This window comes from Callospermophilus lateralis, chromosome 9 (assembly GCF_048772815.1).
Source record: "Callospermophilus lateralis isolate mCalLat2 chromosome 9, mCalLat2.hap1, whole genome shotgun sequence".
NCBI classification, from domain to species: domain Eukaryota; kingdom Metazoa; phylum Chordata; class Mammalia; order Rodentia; family Sciuridae; genus Callospermophilus; species Callospermophilus lateralis.
Window position 1 is genome coordinate 76,947,507 of NC_135313.1, and position 23,907 is coordinate 76,971,413.

The following is a 23,907-nucleotide window of genomic DNA, read 5'->3' on the forward strand; positions in this document are numbered from 1 at the left end:
ATTTAAAATTACTAATAAAACAGAATTGTTAGGATTAATGAAATAAAATGACAATATAAAAATGTTTAAATGTTTTTAAATTTCCAGTCATACCCTTATCAAATTCAAAACAACTTTGATGTTGAAATTTTAAAAACTTCAGTTTTTGAAGGTTAAGAGGCTCATATTTCTAATCCTAAGGGAATCCTATGTTATAAAGAATGGGACCCAGCTGGTATACAACTATAATCCCAGGAACTTGGGAGGCTGAGGCAGGAGGATCTCAAGTTCAAAGCCAGTCTCAGCAACTTAGTGAGACTTTGTTTCGAAAAAGAAAAAAGGGCTGAGGATATGGCTCAATGGTTAAGTGCCCCTGGGTTCAATCCCCTGTACAAAAAATAAATAAATAAATAAGGGGGGGGACACAATCAGATCCTTTTATGAGCTCATCTTTCTGTGTTCGCTTCCTATGAAAAAGTTTTGCATCTGGTTTGACAGCTTCATGGTGTGGCCCCTGACCCAAAGAGACCTTCCCATTCTGACTTTACTATCTCACTACATACTCTAGGCGGAATACCTCAAAGACCAAAGGAGAGGGCCCGGGCACGGCGCTGCATCTTTTGACACCCCTATGATGAGGCATCTTAAGAAAATTAATGTACTCATCAGTGATGTAAGATTGACATCAGCAAGCCAATATCTCTGTCTTTCTCTTTTTCCTGTCTTCTTTTCTTGGTCTCTGTCAGAGGACTGACCAAGTTTTACTTTTCTCTGTTGGTTTCATGTTGGAACGTGTAGAATGCTGTGGAAATTTGTTGAAGGATATACTTTTGCACACACCCTTCTTTTCTTGCATGAAACTTATCCCCTAGATCAGAAAGAGCAGATGTGGAAATGGTCTCCTATCAGCAACTTTAGGTTGCATGTCTTTATCAAATTAAAAGATGAAATAAAAACAAATTGAGGATCTCATCTCCAACCACACAAAGGAAACCTCAAGGACTGGAAATTAGCTCAGTCATTGAGCACTGGCCTAGCATGCATGATGGCCTGGGTTTGATCCCCAGCACCACAAAAATGAAAACAAAAAACTTCCTCTTCTTCTGAAGCTAATTACCCTTGCTAATATTTCAGGTATTTAAGGCTGGTACTCAGTAGAGTTTCTCAGTTTAGATATACTATGAATCAACAGAATAAACCACTTAAAATGTTTTCATTCACAGCTTCTTGGTGCTTTACAGTCTTCAAAGCAAGCAATTTAATAATTTAGGCCTGTTCTTCCATCTTTACAAATACTAATACATAATTCCCTGAAAAAGAGCTGAACAATTAGATGTTAGACTGTTAAATACAATTAAGCTTTGGAAAGGAAATTAATTCATAATCACCTTCCTGCACCACATCCATAATAGGCCCAGTATCTGAGCCCGAGGGATGACAGAACATTGGTGGTGCTACTTGTTGGTGCTACATGTTGGTCTGTGGCATGGTATAGTTACCTCCCAGGCTTCCATGGTTAACATTCTAGAAGGCTTTACTGTTCCATAATGCCACATGTATGCAGTATTACCATGCTTACCATCTAGTCCAACCCCATTCTACAAATTACTGAACTCCTGAATCTGATGTATGTCCTAATCTTTCAAGAGGTAGTAATTCTTAAGAAGACCCAGTCAAAACGGAAAGTTCAAAGTGCTGCAGATTCATATTAGAAGTTGTGCTAGGCTGTATTTGCTTGCAGCCCTCTTGTTGGAAAGGAGCGGCATCAACTTTTTTTTATTAAAGAGTTGGAAAATTAAGTTGAAATTAATTAAAGAAACTAAAGTAAAACCAATAGAACTGCTGCTTTTCAAAACAAGTTGTTTCATAAAAGAAAGAGGACTTTTAGCATGTTTCTAGAAGCATCAGCTTTTCTTCTCCCCCCAGACAGTCCTCTGCTGCTCTTACACCCCAGTCTAGCTCTTTTGCATCTGTTTAACTTTCTCTTTGGTGTTTTGCTGCTTTGGGGGAATTTCTCTTATGTTCTGGGTTCCCGTATCCCTGAGGAGAAGTTGTCTTTTGGTCTAGACACCAGCTCCCCACCTCTGGCTTTCCTTTACAGATTTTTCTATTTCTTCATTTTAAGAGTGAATTTCTTTCAGAGAAGAACCACCGTAGTATTCTTCACATTTTGTTTTGCTGTGACGTGGGGTTTCTGCTTCCCCTCTGAGTGTGCCTGCCTTCCCCTGTACTGTTGTGTGTGCTTGATTTTTCTCTGCATTCTTATTATGGATGTGTTCAAAGTGAATGAGTCTCAGCACTGTGGATGCTTTTTATCCCTGTTTTTAGCATTTGAGTGGTTTCTCTTTGTGTCTGTTTTTCTGGATATGTCAAGTTGTAGAGAATGGAAGTACAGTGATGGAACATGAAAGATACTGGTTTTAAAAACCCACAGTGAAATATCCTGGTGACTGGATCCTGGTATGCTGACTTCCTATTGAAAGAGACATTCATCTCACCAGTAACAGCAACTCTAGGTTTCCCAAGAGTCAAATATTGCCCTTTCAGTTGGCTCACATCTAGAAATAATTCATTTTGAATCTTCCTAGAGTAGGTAACTGATGGCATTCTACTTCTGAACTTAATCCTCCTATATTATGGACTAAGGTATCCATCTGTTTTTCAATAAGGAAGAGTTTATGTCAGTTATTCAGTTAAATTCTCCTGATAAGTAAATCATCTTTGCATATTTTATGTAGGCATAATGACTGTCTCTTCCTTCTGTGCAAATATTTGTTGAGCAACTATCAGTGTAGGCATTGTACTGATTTTTAAAATTGAGGATATTTAATCCTCTGCATATCCTTTTGTGTATCCTAAAAGTACATTTAATGTTTTCTCCTTATGCTAAAGTATGTCACTTTTTCCTTACTTCAAACCTGAAATAATAATTGAAGCCATTAACACTCAGAATCTATTCTTTTTTTTTACTCAGAAGTTATGCCATCTTTGGCCAAGTCTAAAAAATTTATAATGATATAGTCAAAGTACTATTTTAAAATAAGTTCTTTAACTTAATAGATTATTTTACTTCTTGACCTTCCTGCTCATTTACAACCCCTCTTCCAAGTCCTTACAGTAGACCTAAAGAGTTTTTTTATTTTGCCTTAGTTAGGAGAGCCACACCACTCCAAAATAAGTACATTAGATTGCTTCTCTGAAATTAGCGTGAAGTCCTTTCTTATTCTTCATACCTCTGGATAATATAAAAATGAGCAAGGCCAATATTAAATCACTGGATCTTGTACTTGCTTACCTGTTGCCCCAACAAGATTAATAATTATTAACAGTGCCTTCTTTTTCTCTTAAAAAGGTCTCAAATTGGATGATAAGTTATAGGATCTCTTTATGTATAATATGAATATTCTTTTTTCCACTATTCTTTAGTTCCCAAATTTGTTGATGTTCAGGAATAATTTGGATGTTTGCATTTGCCATTAGGTTAAATACCGAGAAAATTTCGACAAAGAGAAGGGCAAGACACCAAAATATAATCCAAAAGACAGCCAGCTCTACAAAGTCATGAAAGATGCCAATAATCTCGCAAGTGAGGTATGGAGTTTTATTTGTTTTATTTTTAAAATTTTTGTTTAATTTTTAAAATTTGTTCTTTTTAGATATACATGACAGTAGAGTGTATTTTGACATATTTTACATACATGGAGTATAACTTACTCTAATTAACACCCCATTCTTGTGGTTGTACATGATGTAGAGTTTCTCTGGTTGTGTATTCATATATGAACATAGGAAAGTTATGTCCAGTTCATTCTACTGTCCTTCTTATTCCCATCCCCCCCCCTTCATTTCACTTTGCTTAATCCAATGAACTTCTATTCCCCCACCCCCACCTCTTATTGTGTGTTAGCATCCACATATCAAAGGGAACATTCAGCCTTTGTTTTGGGGGGATTGGCTTATTTCACTTAGCATTAATTATGGTAAATATATAACATAATATTTGCCCTTTTAATTATATTTCAATATATAATTCAGGAGCATAAATCACATTTACAATGTTGTTCAACTACCACCCACTACTTCCAAAACCCTTTCATCACTCCAAACAAAAAGTCTCTATTAAGCAACCCCTGTTCCCTCTTCTACTTAGCTCCTGGAAACCTCTACTCTCTATCTCTACATATTTGCTTAATTTATAATTTTTAAATAAATGGAATCATATGTCTTTTTATGTCTGGTCTATTTTAGTATAACATTTTCAAGGTTCGTCCATATTGTAGCATGTATCAGAACTTCATCCCATTTTATGGCTGAATAATATTCCATTGTGTGTACACGTGACTTTTTTTGCCCTTGATCTGTTGATCACTTGGGTTGTTTGTACCTTTTGACTACTGTGAACATGGTATGGTTTTTCATAACACCTCTAACATTTGTTTCATAAAGGGATATTTTACTGGGATTTCCATGAGTGCCATTTTCCATTTTCTATAATTTCCTTTTTCTCTCCCTTAATATGTAGGTTAAGTATAAGGCTGACCTGAAGAAACTTCACAAACCTGTGACTGACATGAAGGAATCTCTGATAATGAATCATGTTCTAAATACAAGTCAACTTGCTAGTTCTGTAAGTTCAACCATTTGTTCCAGAAATAACTTATTTCACCCATCTGCAACTCCAGTCCTTCTCTGAGCTCACATGTATCTCCATCTCTGCTACTGATATATTGCATTTATTACAAAGCTGCTCTTCTATTTGAGTGTATTCTCCCAAATTGCATTAACCTATCAATTCTCCATTGAGTATAATACCTCTCAGGATATAAAAGTGCTTCTGTTTTTAGAATATTTCAATCTTCTTTTCTCCCCAATTAACCATTCCCTTTTCTCCTTTCCAAGGACATAGAACTATCATATGAAATAGTTCTTTCATTTTGAACTTTGAACTTATAACACCTACTTTGAAGAAGATGAAGTAGTGTTTACATCTGGTAATAAATGACAATAATAAACTGGAGTCTTCTATCTTTTAAAATATTTTTTTTACCCCTCTTCTCCATTTAATGTCTGCAAATTTTAGCTTGGTCTTGACAATGCTGCTGTGCAAATGTCTAAGCGAAAGAGGAAAATTAGGAAACTAAGCAGCTTTTCCACTGAAGTGCCTTTTTGTCCCCTCCCTCTCAGTACCAGTACAAGAAGAACTACGAGAAGAGTAAAGGCCACTACCACACAATCCCTGATAACCTGGAGCAGCTTCACCTAAAGGAGGCCACAGAGTTACAGAGTATAGTAAGTCAATCAAGACTGGCTTCTCTCCTGCTGGGCCTTTGTCGCAATGTCAAAAACTTCCTGAATTCCCCTCAGGATGGGAGTGAGGCTTTTAATTGCCATTGTTTGAAAATAAATGTACAAAGATAAAGAATCTTTGAATTTAGTAATAGTTTGAAATACATTTTTGTTAAAATTATAATAGCAATTGCATATAGTAGAGAAATATGTACGTGGTATGTGTTATTCAGACTACTTTCAGAGCTGGGAGAACAATGATTGTGTTGCAAGGGTGACAACCCCTCACAGTAACCCGTATGTCTGTTCCCAGGTTAGGATACATTAATGGATGGTAGGGAGTCTTGGGAGGATTTTAATCAGGAAAGTGACATGATCATTCTACCTTGAAGGAATGTCTGGATTTTTAAGAGATTACTAAATTTATAAAATAACTGAAGATTTCAGAGGAAAGAACTTGTTATCCCATGACCTCTATATAATAAATTCATTACTATTTAGGTCCCCCTTGGATTTTAATCAGAGAACTATGTCCTCATGTCCTGTGTAAAGTAGCATATGCCCCTAGACCACTATCTAATGTCTTGTTATAACCCAGAGCTGAGATTGAGCAATGCCATTAAGGTGTTTATGAACAAGGGCTTTTGCCTCTGTCTTTCAACTTCTCTATGAAATATGAATATTTATGTGGCTCCCCCATTCCTAATAACGTGTTATAAGGATGAGGAAATTTAACTTGTAAAACAGCCTTATGAGGGGCTGGGGTTGTGGCTTAGCAATAGAGCATCCCCCTAGCACAGGCAAGGTCCTGGGTTGATCCTCAACACCACATAATAATCAATAAAGTGAAGTTATTGTGTCCAACTACAACTAAAAAATAAATATTAAAAAAACAGCCTTACAATTCTTTTGATAATGTTAGCTTATTAATAATTCATTCAACATGCAAACTAGTTTTTATATACATAGTATAAGTTAATTTATGTATTTTTTTCAATATTTATTTTTTTGGTGTAGATGGACACAACACAATGCCTTTATTTTTATGTGGTGCTGAGGATCGAACCCGGGTCCCACCCATGCTAGGCGAGCACTCTACCGCTGAACCACAATCCCAGCCCTGCAAACTAATATTCATTTTTTTTTTTTTTTGACACTGGTGATTGAACCCAGGGGCACTTTTCCACTAAGCTACATCTCCAGACCTTTGTATTTTTATTTTGAAACAGGGTTTTGCTAAATAGCCCAGGCTGGCTTCAAACTTGCAATTCCCCTGCCTCAGTCTCCCAAGTCCCTAGGATTGCAGGCCTGTGCCACCATGCCCAGGTTCTCAGTTCTATATATATTGGCTGTATTAAATATATGACCAGTTACGACCAGAGAGAGTTGTTTACTTGTAAGTAAGGTTGCATTGACTTATTCAATCAAGACCCCAGGTCTCCAATAAAGTTCTTAAGAAACTGGAGATTTTATCAGAAATAGTTACTAATGCTGTTAAGGTGTTCACATCTACACACTGAATCTTGGCCAAACTTATTTGTGGGCAATTTTCTCCATCAACATTTCTCTCAGCTGATTCTTCTCGGTGATATTTTTGTCACCTTGAATTGAATCTGAATCTTGACTATGTCTTTCAAACTGCTATGGTATCCCTTCTACACCCAGGTAACAATAAAAAGATACTGCCTCTGAACACAACAGGAAACTTGTTTTGAGAGGCAATGAAATGACTGAATTAGACATAATGTATCAATTAGAAAGTACTGTCTTTGAACTGGTCTCTGTTTAGGAACTGAGCAACATCGAGATCTAGATCTAACAAGGCTCTTAATCACTAGGTAAAATACAAAGAAAAATATGAAAAAGAGCGAGGAAAGCCCATGTTGGACTTTGAGACACCAACATACATCACTGCCAAAGAATCTCAGCAGATGCAGAGTGGGGTAAGTTGTACAAAACCACACTATAAACAAAGGTATAGATAAGCTAACGAACACAAGCTCTGTCCAGTCTACTGTTACCCCAAAGTGGTAGATGGGAGAATTTCTTAATAAATGATCACAAAAATATTTTTCATTACAGAAAGTCTATAGTTTTCTTTTTTAATACTCTAACTAGTAGATATTTACCATATATATTTTATTTCAATGACTACTTGTATAAAAGTAGAAAACTGTTCCTAATACTGAAGCAAATCATACTTAATTTAATTTGATATTTTCTTTGATGAATGGCAAGTTCCCTCCACACAGATACACCATTGGCTTTGGACTACTAAGTAGAATGTGCCATGTCTAAAGGGGATCTGTGATCAAGATGTATATCAAGGCCCCCCAAAAATAAAAAAGTCAAGGTCCCGTATTTCCTATTCTGGAATTTTAAGTGTAGATATTTTTAAAAATCTTTGTCACTTTTTGTTGTTGTTGTTGTTAACCATGAGAAGAATGGAATCTTATTTTGAATCTTAAATCTGTTTCATTGGGAAAATTCCTATTTGGAATTTGTTTGCCTCTCCTCCAACTATAAAGATAATTTTTAAAAAATTAACAGTTTGTGGAGTTTTCTTGTGTATAGAATGCTAGCTCATGGAGTTTAAAATAGTTATCAAACAATTGGTGGAGCTAAATAAAGGATCTATGGAATTCCTTGTATTTTCTTACAATTTTTCTGTAAGTTTAAAATCCACTAATTTTTTTTTTAAATCATAAAAGTGGAGTTAAACATCTATTTTCCCTTGTCCAGGGGTGGAAGAGGAGATGAGGTGGACACGGGTGGAGTTTCAACTGTAGCAAAACCACAGTTTCTCTTTGCCAGTTACCCACTCATCTATTCAGTGATTCAGAAAATAGGTCATGATTATGATAAAGGCCAAGTTTGCAGTGGCCTTTTCCTACTTATCCTCCTTGAGTCATTTACTTCAAATTCTGAAATAAAATCTTTTGTCACCTTAAAAATGTAGGACAGTTTTAAGAGAGACAGTGTATTCAGAGTTGATAGTCCATCCATCCTTCTACTCTGGCAGAGGGCCAGGCCCAGTTACAACCTCATGTGAGCAAGGGACCCATCAAAGTTTCCCACACCCTGAATTTCCCTGGAGCCATTAGCCATAGGCACAATATTTCCAGAACAATCAGATATGCTTAAAATCTCTGATCATTAGCAGAACCACAATCCAGTTAAGAGGCCATACATAGAAATAAAATGTTGTAATTTTTTTTTCTTCCTAGGGTTGAGAGAGAAAATATAACAAAGATTCTTTTTTTTTTAACCTGTCTTTCCTTCCTACTTATATTAGAAAGAATATAGGAAAGATTATGAAGAGTCCATTAAAGGCAGAAACCTGACTGGCCTGGAGGTTACACCAGCTTTATTACATGTCAAATATGCAACCAAAATAGCAAGCGAGGTAGTAGCCACTTGGTCTTTTCTTTCCCTTGTTATCCAAATAATTGCACTAATGACACTCATCAATGTGTTCCTCCTGCCCTTCTCAGAACCATCTAACTGTGGGTTTCAGGTTGAGTTCCCATGTGTTGGCACTACTACCTAATCTATTACCCCTGTTAATTGTTCTAATTTTTTACTGGAGTACTTATTTTAAAATGCGCTTACCTTCGCATTCTATTAATTTCTAGTCTTTCATTTTATATTGATTATTAACTGATGAAGCTTATACCCTGCCTTTTTTCAGATCTTTACTTAACCATAAACTGTTAAAAACTCGAAGTGTAAATCCTTCAAAAAAACATTTTTTTGGTTTTTCACCAAAGAGAACAATCTAGGCTTTCTTCTCAGTGTTGCTATTTTTATTTTGTGATCTAGAAAGAGTACAGGAAAGATTTAGAAGAAAGCATTCGTGGAAAGGGTCTCACTGAAATGGAAGATACTCCCGACATGCTACGTGCAAAGAATGCCACTCAGATTCTCAATGAGGTGAGACCACAGTCAACCACTAATGTGTAACAGAGCATCTTCCTACCCCAGTTACACCAAAAAGACAGGCAAAGATAGAGTTTTTAAATTTCAAGTTCTAAATCTAACATAATTAGTAACGATTAAGTAAAATATGTCAATTTCCAATGAGTGGATATTATAACATGTTTCTATAGTGGTTGTCATAACCAGTTATTTAATGTTATTTAACTTTGATACATTCATTGTGCTCATTTAAATTAAAATACCATACAGGAGTAGTATGCATCTAAATTTTATCCTAGTTATGTACCAAACCAGATTTAAAGATTTTTATTTTAACTTTCTCTAATTAGAAAATGGTAGAGCATTCAAAACAGGACTTATATTAACATGCACAGAATAGTTTCCTATAGGAGCTTCTATAGACCCCACTCCATCCTGTCACATGCAACAGTGAAGGTAAACTAGCAAGAACACTGTGACAACTGTGGTAGCATGTTGTATGGATTTATATACACTCTGTATGCTTATCACCTACATGCAGAAGTTAGGTGACTTTTTGTTTGTTGTTTCTCTGTTTTAATAATGCTCCTACAGAAAGAATATAAGAGAGACCTGGAGCTGGAAGTCAAAGGAAGAGGCCTGAATGCCATGGCCAATGAAACTCCGGACTTTATGCGGGCCAGGAATGCTACTGATATTGCTAGTCAGGTCAGTATTTCTATTCCACGTCAATCTTTCAAGAAAGTAGTTGCAATTTTAAGGACATATTGTCTTTCCTCTGTACATTTTTTTTGGGGGGAGGGGGGTACCTGGGATTGAACTCCAGGGCACTCCACCATTGAGTCACATCCCCAACCCTACTTTGTATTTTATTTAGAGACAGGGTCTCACTGAGTTTCTTAGCGCCTTATTTTTGCTGAGGCTGGCTTTGAACTTGAGATCCTCCTGCCTCAGCCTCTCCTAGCTACTGGGATTTCAGGCATGCACCACAGCACCTGGCTTCCTTTATATCTTACTTGTTCATTAGTGACAGTCAAATGCAAACAGTGGCATTCTTGAACATCTGCCTGATGAAATCTGTTCTAAATGATCAGGGACCCCCTCTTAGGTTGTTCTGCCTTCCAGAGTTTATAGCCACTGCAGACATTCAGAGTAAACAGCAGAAGCTGGATAACCAAACCACTGTTGGAGCTGGGGTGGACTCTGACTCTTGACCTTGCTTCTTAGTTTCCTTCTCATTTGGCACCAAGAATTCCAGGCTTTCTTTCACCATAAAGGCCTAAATTTAAAACGCATCTTTTAGGCATCCAATGTTGTTTAATTCTAATTTATGTGGGTCCTTACTACCTGTTTATCATCTGTGTCCTTATACTGAATCCCGTACCTAACTGGATAGTCTTCCAATAGCTAAGATGATCTTTCTGAACATCACTCTTTAACATAAAGCTGTAAACACAATGGGAAGGAATGTCTGTTGAACATCAAATGGATGAGTCTCTCTTGGAAAAGAAATATTGTTCACTTCTTAAGGAAACTAAGCCAACAAATGTTGTGCACATTGTAAACATTTACCCAACTGTTGGGTGTCCTTCTTTTACAGATTAAATATAAGCAATCAGCAGAAATGGAAAAAGCCAATTTCACTTCTGTGGTTGATACTCCAGAGATCATTCATGCCCAACAAGTCAAGAACCTTTCAAGTCAGGTAAGGTCATTAATTAGAATATATCCCACAAGTCCCAGTCATGGAGAACAAAAGTTCCACTACTTATACCTAAGGAGGATTTTTTAAATCACAATTTCCTCCCATAGACAAATAGGATTTACATATGATACAAATTTAAGTCAGAGTTGAAAGTTCTGTATCAGATTTTTAAAAAATGATAGATAACAGGGATGTAATCCAGTGGTAGAGTGTTTGCCTAGCTTGCTCAAAGGTCTGGGTTTGATCCCCAGCACCACAAGAATATAAATAAAATAGACTTTAAGAAGAGCTGGGGCTATACTTCAGTAAGAGTATGAGGTCCTGGGTTTGATCTCCAGCACTGGAGAAAAAAATTAGACAGAATTTTAAGATACTAAAGAACTCTTACAAAATACAACTCACAATTAATAATTTAATATGTAACTTTTAATATGGATATAAAATTTGTGTACAAATCTAGAAGACACCATGTGAACAGCCCACATTTGGATTACCAATCTATAATGAGTGAGATTGTATCATTAATTCTAACTACATGATTTAACCCTGAGTCCTCCCATCATGGATAACTTCCATCTTCCTACCAATAGATGAGCAAGATCACTTTGTACAACAGGATATACTCATTTGTGTAAATACTCTTCAATGATAATCAGAATTGAGTAGTCCCAAGTTAGAACTTTTGCTTGTCTTCTGAGCCATGAATCCCAAAGCAATAGTTATAACCTGACCTGGCTGCTTTAAAAAAAAAATACCTGGTAATGTAGATTTCTTGGTTGTACCTGGAATTCTGAAGCTTGTAAATCTGAGGTAGGTGCTTAGAAATCTGTTTTTGTTTAAATCTTCAGAGAGGATCTCTTTAATAGCCTATCAGATTGAGAACTATTGATTTAAACCCTTTATTACTAATGTATAATTCTCTATTGTAAAGTTAGACATGAAAAGAAGCTATTACCCTGGGGATGTGGCTCTGTAGAGCACTTGCTTAGCACACGTGAGGTCTTAAGTTCAATCCCTAGCACGGCAAAAATAAATTTAAAAGAAAAGAACTATCATTAGAAAAGTAGTTTAATCGGGAAACATACATATTCAATTGGGAGAAATTAACCTTTTATTTGGGGGCAGAACTTTTATTTGGGAAAAGCAACTTTTCAAATTTACCAAAATTATGTGAGTCCCAAACTACCCTGCTATGTTTACAGGGAGAGCCCCAGAGCCCAGGGTTCCTTGAGCTGTGAGGCACATGGCAGCTATACTACATTCTGCTTTCAATATTGCTGACCTTTGAGGAGAACCACAGCATGCAGGCCTATTCCAGGGAGGCCTGGATCACTTACTTTGCTGGTGTTTCCTCTCCTTGGGTTCTCTGTGGCTGGTTCCTCAGGCCTAAAATATGATCAGGCACGTTACTTCCTCAACAATTTAGACCAGTATTAAAAAATTTGAATGATGGAATCGTGCTAGTATTTTTCACAAAACTGCTTCTCCATTTCTATTTGGGAGTATGTATTTTATAATATCTAAGCCTTTTGGGGATTGATGACAACCTTGTGAGCTCATTCACAAGTTCTGACACTGGACTGAATATAGACCTTTCCCTCCCAAATACCATCAGGTTCCATGTGTAAACTGATTACCTCTCTCAGGGATGACAGAATCACAAGGATTGCTACCTAAGTTAACTTTGTAAAACCTGTGGAGGCAGTTTTTACTAATTTTAAAAAATAAAGCCTGCTTATATTCTTTTCCCAGGAAAACGAGAACTTTTCCCTTATACTTGTGTAACTGAAAAAGAGGCATTCAAGTAACTACTTCTTGGACAAATAATCTGTCCCTATTCTTCTAGAAACCCACATTAAGCAAAATATAGGCCTAAATCTCTGATTTCCTAAAACTATTTGTCTTTGAGAAGATTAAAATTTTCAATACTAATAATAATGCATATATACTACAATCTAGATAGAACAGTTTTATTCACATACAAAAGTAGCTAGTCTCTTTCCTCAGTCTATATCCCTATATACCCCAAACTTCCCTGAACTATAGAAGAAACTAGAGTTCAATAAAGCTAGAGAGAAAAGTGAAAGGACATACTGACAAATGATAAAAGATAATAAAGCTCTAAGGCAGAGTAAGAGTTCTGCTACAGAAAATAACTAAAAACATCAGTCTGGTGCTGGGACTGGCTGTGTATGTCCAGGAAGTGTATCCCTTACAGGTACTTCTCTGGCTAAAGTCTAGTGCAGGCCAGGGAGGCCAAAAGAAAAGTGATGGGTGACTCAGAGCAGCCCTTGGTAGGTTAAGTTACCCAAGGTTGCAGCCCTAGGTCTTCCTATTTAGTAGGACCTCCAGTAACAGCAGGCTAGTTTCTGCAGCATGAGAGCCATGTTCTGGAAGTATCTGCTTGCTCAATCAAGCAAGTAGTTAGGAGCCCAGAATGTAACTGCTTCAAGTTCAGCAGAAATTTCCCAGTCACCACTGAGGCTGGCTTTCAGGAGAGTGAAAGTTCTAATCTTCCTGTTCTTCTCTTCCTGCCTGGCTCCTGGTTAAGTGACTTGGTCTAACTCAGAGATGACTGACACCACTGGAGGCATCTCCATCGCCCCCCACCCCTCCCCACCCCAAGAGCCTCATTAGCAATGACTTCCCTCTTGTGGGCCTTTCTCTGCCAGCTTTGTCATGACAGTGGGTCCTATTAAATGCTTGGTCTTCATTCTGGAAAGAGAAGATATGGCCCTTACTGACCAAGAGGACTGTTTTATTACTCTCTAACATACTTGTATGATCAAGATGTAAAGGACTTTCCCTCTGCTGAACCAGAACAGCTATTTCAGGTTCCATTGGGCCCATATTCCTATGGTGTTCACTCATTTCTTGGAATCTATTCCTAGAAAAAGTACAAAGAAGATGCAGAGAAATCCATGTCATATTATGAGACTGTTTTGGACACTCCAGAGATGCAAAGAGTAAGGGAAAACCAAAAGAACTTCAGCCTTGTAAGTTTTTTATTGACTCTAAAGCATAACCTATTGATATCAGGGATCATGCAGGCTAAGCACTTGGGCATCCTGCCACAGAAACATGGCTGTTGAGTAGCCCTCCACTACTCTGTTCTTGCCCTCAGAAATGTGTGTTTGATTCTTCCCTGGCTCCCCTTATACTTCAACCCCAAATCAGAGTCTGAAAGTAAATCCTGTTACTTGGTGGGTGGCTTCTTGTTACTGAATATGAACTATCACCATCTTCCATTATTGGTGACATGTCTTCCTCAAAGTTAAATCTAGGAAAGGGATACTTTGATAAATAAGCCTTAATTTTAACAATTTCAGTTTTTAAAAATCAGTTTCTGGGACTGTAATCCCTAATACCCCTACCCCAAATGAGTTTCTTCATAAATTTTTTATTAAAGAATTTTTCTTTAGATCTCAGATTATTATTATTGTAGCATGGACTTTTTAAAATATAGAATTTTAACTTCCTTGTGACTATAATTTAGGAAAATTAAAAATATGTAGAACAATGTTGAAATCTTAACAGGATATTTACTCTTTCTTCATAGCTCCAATACCAGTGTGACCTTAAAAACAGTAAAGGAAAAATTACAGTTGTTCAAGACACGCCAGAAATACTGCGTGTTAAAGAAAACCAAAAGAATTTCAGCTCGGTATATCTACTATTTATTTTCCATTTAATGCTAACCTAATAATTCCATTCTCCTCTTCTAAAAAACATACTAGTCTCACCTTGATACAATTAACATCTAACCATTATAGTTAATACTAGTGGTTGTTAAAATTCCCTATACTTTGCTCCAAAAATCATCATTTCAAAGACCATTGAAATAAACTTCAAAGTAACTGTTCTAGATTTTTTTTTTTTTAAATACTGGGGATTGAACCTTGTGTGCTCTACCACCGAGCTAGATCCCCAGCCCTTCTAATGTTTTGAGTAGGGTCTCACTAAATTGCCCAGGTTAACCTTGAACTTGCAATCCTCCTGCCTCAGTAATCCCAGAGCAGTAATGTGTGTTGTTTGTTTCACAAAGGTGAATTTATTTTTGATATTTTGATTTCTTTTATAATCCTTCCTAAAATAACTGACATCGCACTTCTTTAATGGATTTTGTATTTCATGTTAGAAGAATTCTGTTGTCTTTAATCAGTATTTTCTGTTTTATCTCATCCTGTATTCATATAATATGATAATATTAAAAGAAATCTCAAGATCTGGAAAGTGAGTGGTGTTGTACATGTGGTCTGAGTCAGATACTGACGAAGAAGCTGTCAGATGCAACACCCCGACTCTTGCCTGGGAAGACTGTCTCTGGTGTTCTTTTGTTTTCACAGAAGTCATGTATTCTAGGCTTTCTCCAGGAATTGCTGGGGTCTCCTTTTCTTCTGAGTAACAATCTCTTCATTCTGAATGTCCAGGTTTTATATAAAGAGGATGTCTCACCAGGAACAGCGATTGGAAAGACACCTGAGATGATGAGAGTGAAGCAAACACAGGACCACATTAGTTCGGTAAAGACACAGTAGACTCATTTTCAATATTTTCCACCCCTCTAATTGTTCACAATGACCTCTGAGTTGCATTGGAAATCTCTGTCTCCTTAAAAAGTTTACATTCTAAAACAGGTGCCTGTGTACTGCCATCACCACGTGGTGTGTGCCAGTGGTCAGTACAGTTCTGTGGTGGTTTTCATGAAGGAACAGTTAGACATGGAAAACAGGCTTGTGAGAAAGTAGTGTATGTTAGAGTCAAAGAATCAGCCTTCTCAAAGACCTGTATATGAATATAACTGTCCTAGTCAAATGACTTGTTGCATATAAAACCACTGGATTAGTCCTCTTTTTCACTTTCTGTGGCTTCAGTTACCCCTCAGTCAACCTTGATTCAAAAATATTAAATGGAAACAATCCAGAGATAGTTCATATATTTAAGTTGTAACCACACTGAATAGCATGATGAAATCTCTTGACTTTCTGCTCTTTCCTACCTGGGACATGAATTCATCCCTTTATCCAGAGTATTTGCACTGCATTTGCTACCTTCCCTAGTTCAACAGCTGTCTCCATTATGAGATCAACTGTCTTGGTATCCAGCATTTGTGTTCAAGTAACCCTTATTTACTTAATAAATACCCCAAAGTGCAACATCAGTGATGTTGGCAATTTGGATATGTTATCAAAAAGGAATCATAAAGTGCTTCCTAAAGGTGTAAGTTCTCTTACACCTATATGTTGAGGTTGCCAACATCTACAGTAGAAACAATCTGTTCCATATTGTGACATATCAGATTGCAAAAGATATGCCCATAGTTCATGGTAAATGCTTAAGTTAAGATGAAAAAGGCACTCAATTTGCATATGTATATATAGGGAGAAAAACATAATACATATAGGGTTCATTTCTAGCCACGATTTTAGGTATCCACTGGGGATTTAAAACAACCCCCATGGATATGGGAGACTACTGAATACAAGAAAGTTAAAGGGTTACATCTAAGTAGGGACCTCTACCCCGAAAGACACAACAGAGATCAAAATGCAAGTGTCCCCTCTTCAGAATTGTTCTCCTCTGACCCAGTACCAGAATGTGGCTCTATCCAAACTAAGTAGAGAGCTTGTATTATTTAAGTGGTTATTTGAAAAACTATAGTGGGGTTGCAGCTCAGTGATAAGAGTATATACTTAGCATACCCAAGCCCCTGAGTTCAATTCCCAGCACATACAAACAAAACACTGGACTACTAATTAGACATAGACTGTCCAGTATATAATAATACCCTTATTTTCCTGTTTTTCTGTAGGTGAAGTATAAAGAAGCAATTGGACAAGGAACTCCCATTCCTGACCTACCTGAAGTGAAACGTGTCAGAGAGACCCAGAAGCACATTAGCTCGGTAATGACCTATACTCTCAGCATGCATTTGTGTGACCAACCATCTTTACACTGTTACCCTAGTTCTACTCCTCCCTTCTTCCTTTTACCCAGGGCCTCCATGTCTTGGTGATATTATGTACCCTTCCTAGGTCCTGAAGGGGGCCTACAGATTGCAAAAGAAGATAAGAAACCTTGCAGTCATATCATTTAGCTCTCATCCCCTGTTTATAGTCTGGATTCCTTTTGGTACAAACTTCATTTTAAAACTAGATCATGGCTCCTGTCCTGCTTTGGATTGCAATTTCTCTAGTTTTATTGTCCATGATGTGTCCCACCTTCCTAAGTAAAGGGTTAAAGACATAACTTTGTTACCAAGATGTAGATTTTCTAAGATTTTGAAAAGTTTCCTGGCAAAACAAAGATGTCACTGCTAACTTGTCACTGAGTCTACCAATTAATCCATGACACACACCTGTAGGTTTTTTCATGCTGCTCCCCAGTCCATGCACTAGTATACCATAAAATCCATCTATTTCAAAAGAATTCAGGCTTTAGGTTGAAAATTCTTAACTTTAAGAAGAAAAAAGTCAAGAGTCTCCTTATTCTCTTTATTAAAATTTATAGTCCTTTGATACTACCCCTAAAAAATATGGATTTCTTCCCACTCAAAAAACACTAGTTTAGAATATGGTCACGCAAGCCTGTGATACCCACTCAGGAGGCAGAAGGGTCATAAGTTCAAGGCCAGCCTGAGCAACTTAGTAAGACCTGTGTCTACTTGATCCAGCAAACATCAATAAAAATTTCAGAAAAAATGCTCTTCTTGAAAAATAAATTAAGTATCTTCTTATCAAGGATACCTACAGATTAGAAGCCACCTAAGAATTTCCATTAGAAAATATGAGTAATAATTTTCATTGAGAAAATTTTCAGTGATCCTGAAGGAATAGAATATCATATGATTAGTAAATTATAAAACAAGCAACCTATTTATTGAGTACAAATCTGATATAGATCTACTTTATTCCAGGCATTAATATTGGATACAGTAAAATGTTTAGATTTTTCTCATTGTATAATTTATTATCACTATTTAATACATTTTAGGAATGCACTGAGTGTTGGCTATAGAAAATGCAATTCAGTACCCAATTGTTAAGGCAGTTCAATTACTACTTTAAAAAGAGAACATAAATATTTATGGAATTTGTTTTCCTTAGCCCTTGAGTATCAGTTGGAAACTAGATTGTCTTAATAAATTCTCACCAAATAGCCCACATATTGCTGTAGTCTAAAGAATTTATGGTTATTTTACCTTTTGGGGTATTCTAATTATTTTCTACAGGTTATGTACAAAGAAAACTTGGGAACAGGCATTCCAACCACTGTCACTCCAGAGATTGAGAGAGTCAAACGCAATCAAGAGAACTTTAGCTCGGTATTTACCAATTTACCAAATAAGAAACTATTTCCCATTAAAAAAACAACAAAACTACCAGAATAACCTATAATCCTTTTTTAAAAAGTAACATCATAACAACAAATCCGTGTGTATGACTGTGTGTGTACTACCTGACCAAAACCATCTGACTTAATACAGAATTACTCCTCTTGTGATTCTACTTTAACATTTTCAGCACCTGACTAGTGTGGGTATTTAAGTCGGAAATAATGCAAGTAGCATTAACATCATTATGATACTCACATCCTATAAATTGATGCTTTCCATTGTACTTTTCCATTCCAAAATTAGTTTTAGAGAGTTCATCTTTAAAACTGTGAAGTACAAAAATAAAAAGCATTATTCTTACTAAATATTACTCACTAAAATAACTCCCTTCTCACCTACACCCAACTCCCTTCCTCGGTCTTTGTGCTTGTTTTGAGTATCTTTTGGGTACTTTCTTGTATCTCACAGGTTTTGTACAAAGAAAATTTGGGGAAAGGAACACCCACAGCTAAAACTCCAGAGATGGAGAGAGTCAAACGCAATCAAGAGAACTTTAGCTCGGTATTTCTTAGGGGGGAAAAACAAACAAACCACAAAACCCTTAATTCTTATTAAAATATTTTAACACATTACAAATATAAAATTACTAAGTTCATATTATGAAAGGAATGATACCAAATATTACCTCAGTTTTCATCCCAAGTCTAATTTAGTATTACTCTAGTTCTGGTGTGAAATTTTAACTGTTTTCTCTAAAACACAGATATTTATCACTTTCCTTAAAAACCCATAATACTCAGTGTTTCCTTCCTCCAGTGCTCCTCTAATAACAATAGGTATTTCTAACTGGTGTGATACAAGTGAAAAGTAAAATCTAACACTACTTCAAAATGCAATGCTAACTAGAATTTTATATGTATGTATTGTGGCTATTTGATGTATTATTTGTGTTTGCAGCGTTTCTTAAGATTATCATTCTTAAATATTTTCATTCAAAGACAACATATCATCAACTCACAGTAACTCAGAAATACAAATTTACTTGTCTCATCTATTTTAATATATATGATACAAGATATAAATGAGCTTTACTTTGGAATATATTCAGTATAATGAAAACTAAGCTAATATTTATTTAGCTTTTAATATTAATGTTTAGTTTCCCCAAGCCTTTTTTTTTTGTTTTTTGTTTTTTTTTGTTTTGTTTTCTAATTGTTACCAGCAACTCATTAAATGCTTTTCGATGAAGCCTAATCCTTCTGTCTTTGAGGAAGGCATATGCAAGTCAAGCTACTCCTGCCTGCAGCCTAGCAGCTGTGTATGCATCAGTGCCACTCAAAGACAGATATTGTACTGTGTGACTATGTTGCTCTCTTAAAGTTAGGTATATTTTTCTTCATTATTAAAACAAAAAAATTTTTTGATACTTTTTAAATTCAAGTTTACCTAAAAGATGGGTCCAGGCTGATTTGATTGTTGGTTTTGTGCACACAGATATTGTACAAAGAGAACTTGAGCAAGGGGACTCCCATACCTGTCACTCCTGAGATGGAGCGAGTCAAACGCAATCAAGAAAATTTTAGCTCGGTATTTGGGAGAAAGTTCCTTTAACTCCATATTAAAAAAATAATTTCTATAAAACAAATTTCTCACTACTTGCCCTTTAACAACAATCTATTTAACAAACTCTCTTTTAAAATCTTACCAACTGAATCCTTCTGTTTTACAGATTTTTTTTTACTCACCATTTGATTTTAATGCTGTACAGTTATTGCTGGGACTTTTGAAGTTGATTTCCAAAAAGAGCACAAACACTCAAGCTCTTATTTACTGGCAACCCTTTGTATCTGACATTTCTGAGTTAGCATTGAAAAAAAAAAAAATTACTGAACTAGAGGCTCTTTGGAAACAGGGGTCACTTTAACATAGATCCTAACCAGATAGACAGTAGCACCAAACTGCTTAATATTGGGACCAAAAGCACTTCTTTAGTTACTTGTTCCAAACAAATCTTTTCATGAATAGAAATCCAGACCTTCTGATTTAAAAAAAATATGCAAGTCAGATCATACATGTATTTTTTATTTTCTCTTTTACTGTTGTTTCTGAAAAATGCTATAATGAAGTGTGATACTTCACTTATGCCTGAGATGGAGAATCAAATGTCAATAGGAAAATTTACCTAGATTTACTTTTGGAGCTAGGGAGTTAGTCCAACATTTTTTTTTTAAATAATATTATGTGTTGTTGTTTCAAGTTACTTTGGCGCATATATATATATATATATATATATATATATATATATATATTTATTTATTTATTTATTTAGTTGTAAGTGAACAGAATAACTTTTTAAAATTTTTATGTGGTGAAGAGGATCAAACCCAGTGCCTCACGCGTGCCAGGCGAGAGCACTACCACTGAGCACCAGCCCCAGTCCAACACGTTTTTAATTGTCAGTGTAAATATTTTCTAAGCCAAATGTGGTGGTGCATACTTATAACCCTGCTCCTTGGGAGACTGAGGCAGGAGGAACATAAGTTCAAGTCTGGCCTTGTCTACTTAGTGAGACTCTATCTCACAAAGGACTGAGGATGTAGCTCTTTGATACAGTGCCCCTGATTCAATCTCTAGTAAAACAAAAACAAATAAATAAATGTTTTCTAAAAGTTATTTTTTTTCCACATAATTCCATTAGTAACTTTCTTTGGTCCTACTGTCTTTTTTGTCTTGTTATTAATTACTATTCTTTAACAACTTTACAATTTGTTAGATTTTCAATATAAGTTAATGTCCTTTGTAATGTTGTATTTAATTGTTTTCCCCCCCTGTGGGTTCATCATTATTCCTTTCTTTGAAAGTCTTGTAACAGTTTTCAAAATTATGTTTTAATTATTTATTTCCTTCTATATTAGAGTAAGTATATTATTATTTGTATCTATTTGAAACTAATGTTCCTGGACAATTTTTGAAGTAACCATTTGTATTATTTTTACACAGGTTACATTAGGCAAAATTGTCTAGTGGTGCCTTTTACTTTGGGAAATACTGTATAATAAAACGACATTTACACTTGATCATCTCTACAGCATAAAGAAAGACCAATTTTGCTATATTGCACAAAATTGGTCTCGAGTTTTAAATATCTGTTATCATATAAGACAAACATTCTATGTAGGAAAGTACTTACCAATCTAGCTTAAAAACTATTCTATTGCACACTGAGCATTTTAGTGCTCTTATAAAATTATTTGTATTTTTTTCCTGAATTTGTAACATAGGAAATTAGCATTTCCATGTGGGACAGGATAAAAAAGATGAGTTATCAAATATGCTAGGCATTTCAGCATTTCTCACCCAGATCTGTGCTTGCATAGAACAGTGGACTTGGTGAATTTATCCTTTCTGTTTGGTATCTGTAGTCTCATAGTAGGTTCCCCACAAAATGGATGAAGGGGCTGTTTTGACTGCTTAGTGTTCTTTTCTGGATGCTTTCTTGTGTCATACAGGTGTTATATAAAGAGAACCTCGGAAAAGGGATTCCGATTCCCATCACTCCAGAGATGGAGAGAGTCAAACACAATCAAGAAAACTTTAGTTCGGTATTTAAAATGAAAAAAAAAAAAATCCCTTTAACTATTTTTAAGATGCTTTAAAAAGATTAATGGCTAGATTTTTAAAATCTAATCAACTTATTTCAATAAAAACTTTGACCTGTCTTGTTCCCAACTTAATGCTGCCATTTCCTATAATCAGTTTCCCTACTTTAGTTAAACATTAATATAATAATGTTGACTTAATTTTTTAAAAAGTGTTGAGTATTATATTCCAGCTTTCAAAAATATAACATTTTTAGTATCTAAGCATCCACTTTTATCTTGCTTTGGCAAATCTGATCTGAACCTAAAGCTTAAAATTTATTCTATAAAGATCTGACATTTGGCCTGATTTCCTATTCTAACCTCTGTCTCTACTGGTATTTGTACAGATATTTTGAAATTTCTTTTTTACCAACTTGTTATTGCTCCCTACTTGCCTTAAAAATAATTCTTCCCAAAATGCTCATCCAAACTAAAAAATTAAATACTTTGACTTCTTCTGGAAGTCAACAAAAGATTTGTGTGTATCTTCAAACAAACAGTATTTATAAAACCCAGATATCCTTATGTGATTTATTAATAGCATTTCCAAATCAAAAATAACTTCCTTGGTTCTGTTTCTGTCTCCTGTTTTTATCCCCCCACCCCCATAACAAGTTGAGGAAGACTAATTTCTCCTTTCATGGTATTCTTTATTGCTCAATGCTGCAGCAATTAGTTCAAACAATAAAATAACAAAACTTTCTTTTTGTATTTCTTAGTTGTGCTGCTCTTTTCCTGCATTCCTTTGCCTTAAGGATGTCTTTAGTCTCATACAGGGTGAACCTAAAAGCTTCTGGTGTTTCCTTCCTCTAACTCATTCTCTTCTTTCCTCTCCACCCACTCCCAACTGCTCCAAGAGGGAGGAAGTGATTGTCTTTCTTTGTTCTGGATGCTTTCTTATCATACAGGTCCTATACAAAGAAAACCTGGGGACAGGAATTCCAATCCCCATCACTCCTGAGATGCAGAGAGTCAGACACAATCAAGAAAACCTTAGCTCGGTATTCTAAAAAGGGGGGGAAAAAGATGCAATTTAACCTCAGAACTAAACAGATCTTTAATATTTATTCTTTTTTTTTTAAGCCTTCTCCCCTTCCTTTGCTCCTAATGTATCTTACTTTGCACAAAGACATACTTTCTCATTTCTATAAATTTTTATTTTTACTTCATCTGATATTTAAACATGTTTTTGAAAAAGAAATAACAAATGTTTTAGTTTGTGTGGATAACAAAACCAAGTTCTAACCATCTCAAATCCCTGTGATTATTTAGGAGACAGTATACTTGTAGAAAAGAAAAATTAATATGGATAACTCCAACAGCCTTTCAAGCTTCTGGTGTTTCCTTCCTCTAACTCATTCTCTTCTTCCCTCTCCACCCACTCCCAACTGCTCCAAGGGGGAGGAAGTGATTGTCTTTCTTTGTTCTGGATGCTTTCTTATCATACAGGTCCTATACAAAGAAAACCTGGGGACAGGAATTCCAATCCCCATCACTCCTGAGATGCAGAGAGTCAAACACAATCAAGAAAACCTTAGCTCGGTATTCTAAAAAGGGGGGAAAAAAGATGCAATTTAACCTCAGAACTAAACAGATCTTTAATATTTATTATTTTTTTGAAGCCTTCTTCCCTTCCTTTGCTTCTAATGTATCTTACTTTGCACAAAGACATACTTTCTCATTTCTATAAATTTTTATTTTTACCTCATCTGATATTTAAACATGTTTTTGAAAAAGAAATAACAAATGTTTTAGTTTGTGTGGATAACAAAACCAAGTTCTAACCATCTCAAATCCCTGTGATTATTTAGGAGACACTATACTTGTAGAAAAGAAAAAATTATATGGATAACTCCAACAGCCTTTCCCCAGCAGCTGAGGATGAAAATTCCTCAACCCAGTAATGGCTTCCACTAAAATAATATAGAGCATATTATCAGCATATAACTCCTGGCTCCTTGGACTATTGTGCCATTTTATAACATGAAAGTTGTCCTCACCTTTAAAACAGCACAGCAAATGAAACGTTTCTCACAGATTTT

General features: G+C 35.7%; 1 protein-coding gene across 18 annotated transcripts in view; it reads left to right on the forward strand.

Annotated features, from left to right (window-relative positions):
- The window catches only part of Neb (nebulin), a 206,248-nt gene that overhangs the window by 171,416 nt on the left and 10,925 nt on the right, over positions 1–23,907 (forward strand). For 4 of the 18 annotated variants that reach the window (XM_076866359.2, XM_076866362.2, XM_076866365.2 and 1 more), the window contains exons 138-151: positions 3,460–3,570; positions 4,502–4,606; positions 5,164–5,268; positions 7,104–7,208; positions 8,561–8,671; positions 9,088–9,198; positions 9,778–9,891; positions 10,784–10,888; positions 13,780–13,884; positions 14,448–14,552; positions 15,319–15,411; positions 16,701–16,793; positions 18,120–18,212; positions 18,693–18,785. In XM_076866359.2, the coding sequence (XP_076722474.2) occupies positions 3,460–3,570; positions 4,502–4,606; positions 5,164–5,268; positions 7,104–7,208; positions 8,561–8,671; positions 9,088–9,198; positions 9,778–9,891; positions 10,784–10,888; positions 13,780–13,884; positions 14,448–14,552; positions 15,319–15,411; positions 16,701–16,793; positions 18,120–18,212; positions 18,693–18,785 (1,449 nt within the window). Of the gene's footprint in view, positions 1–3,459; positions 3,571–4,501; positions 4,607–5,163; positions 5,269–7,103; positions 7,209–8,560; positions 8,672–9,087; positions 9,199–9,777; positions 9,892–10,783; positions 10,889–13,779; positions 13,885–14,447; positions 14,553–15,318; positions 15,412–16,700; positions 16,794–18,119; positions 18,213–18,692; positions 18,786–19,718; positions 19,812–21,733; positions 21,827–22,773; positions 22,867–23,314; positions 23,408–23,907 lie in introns of all 18 variants that reach the window. The other 14 variants (XM_076866361.2, XM_076866363.2, XM_076866368.2 and 11 more) reach the window with 10 other exon arrangements.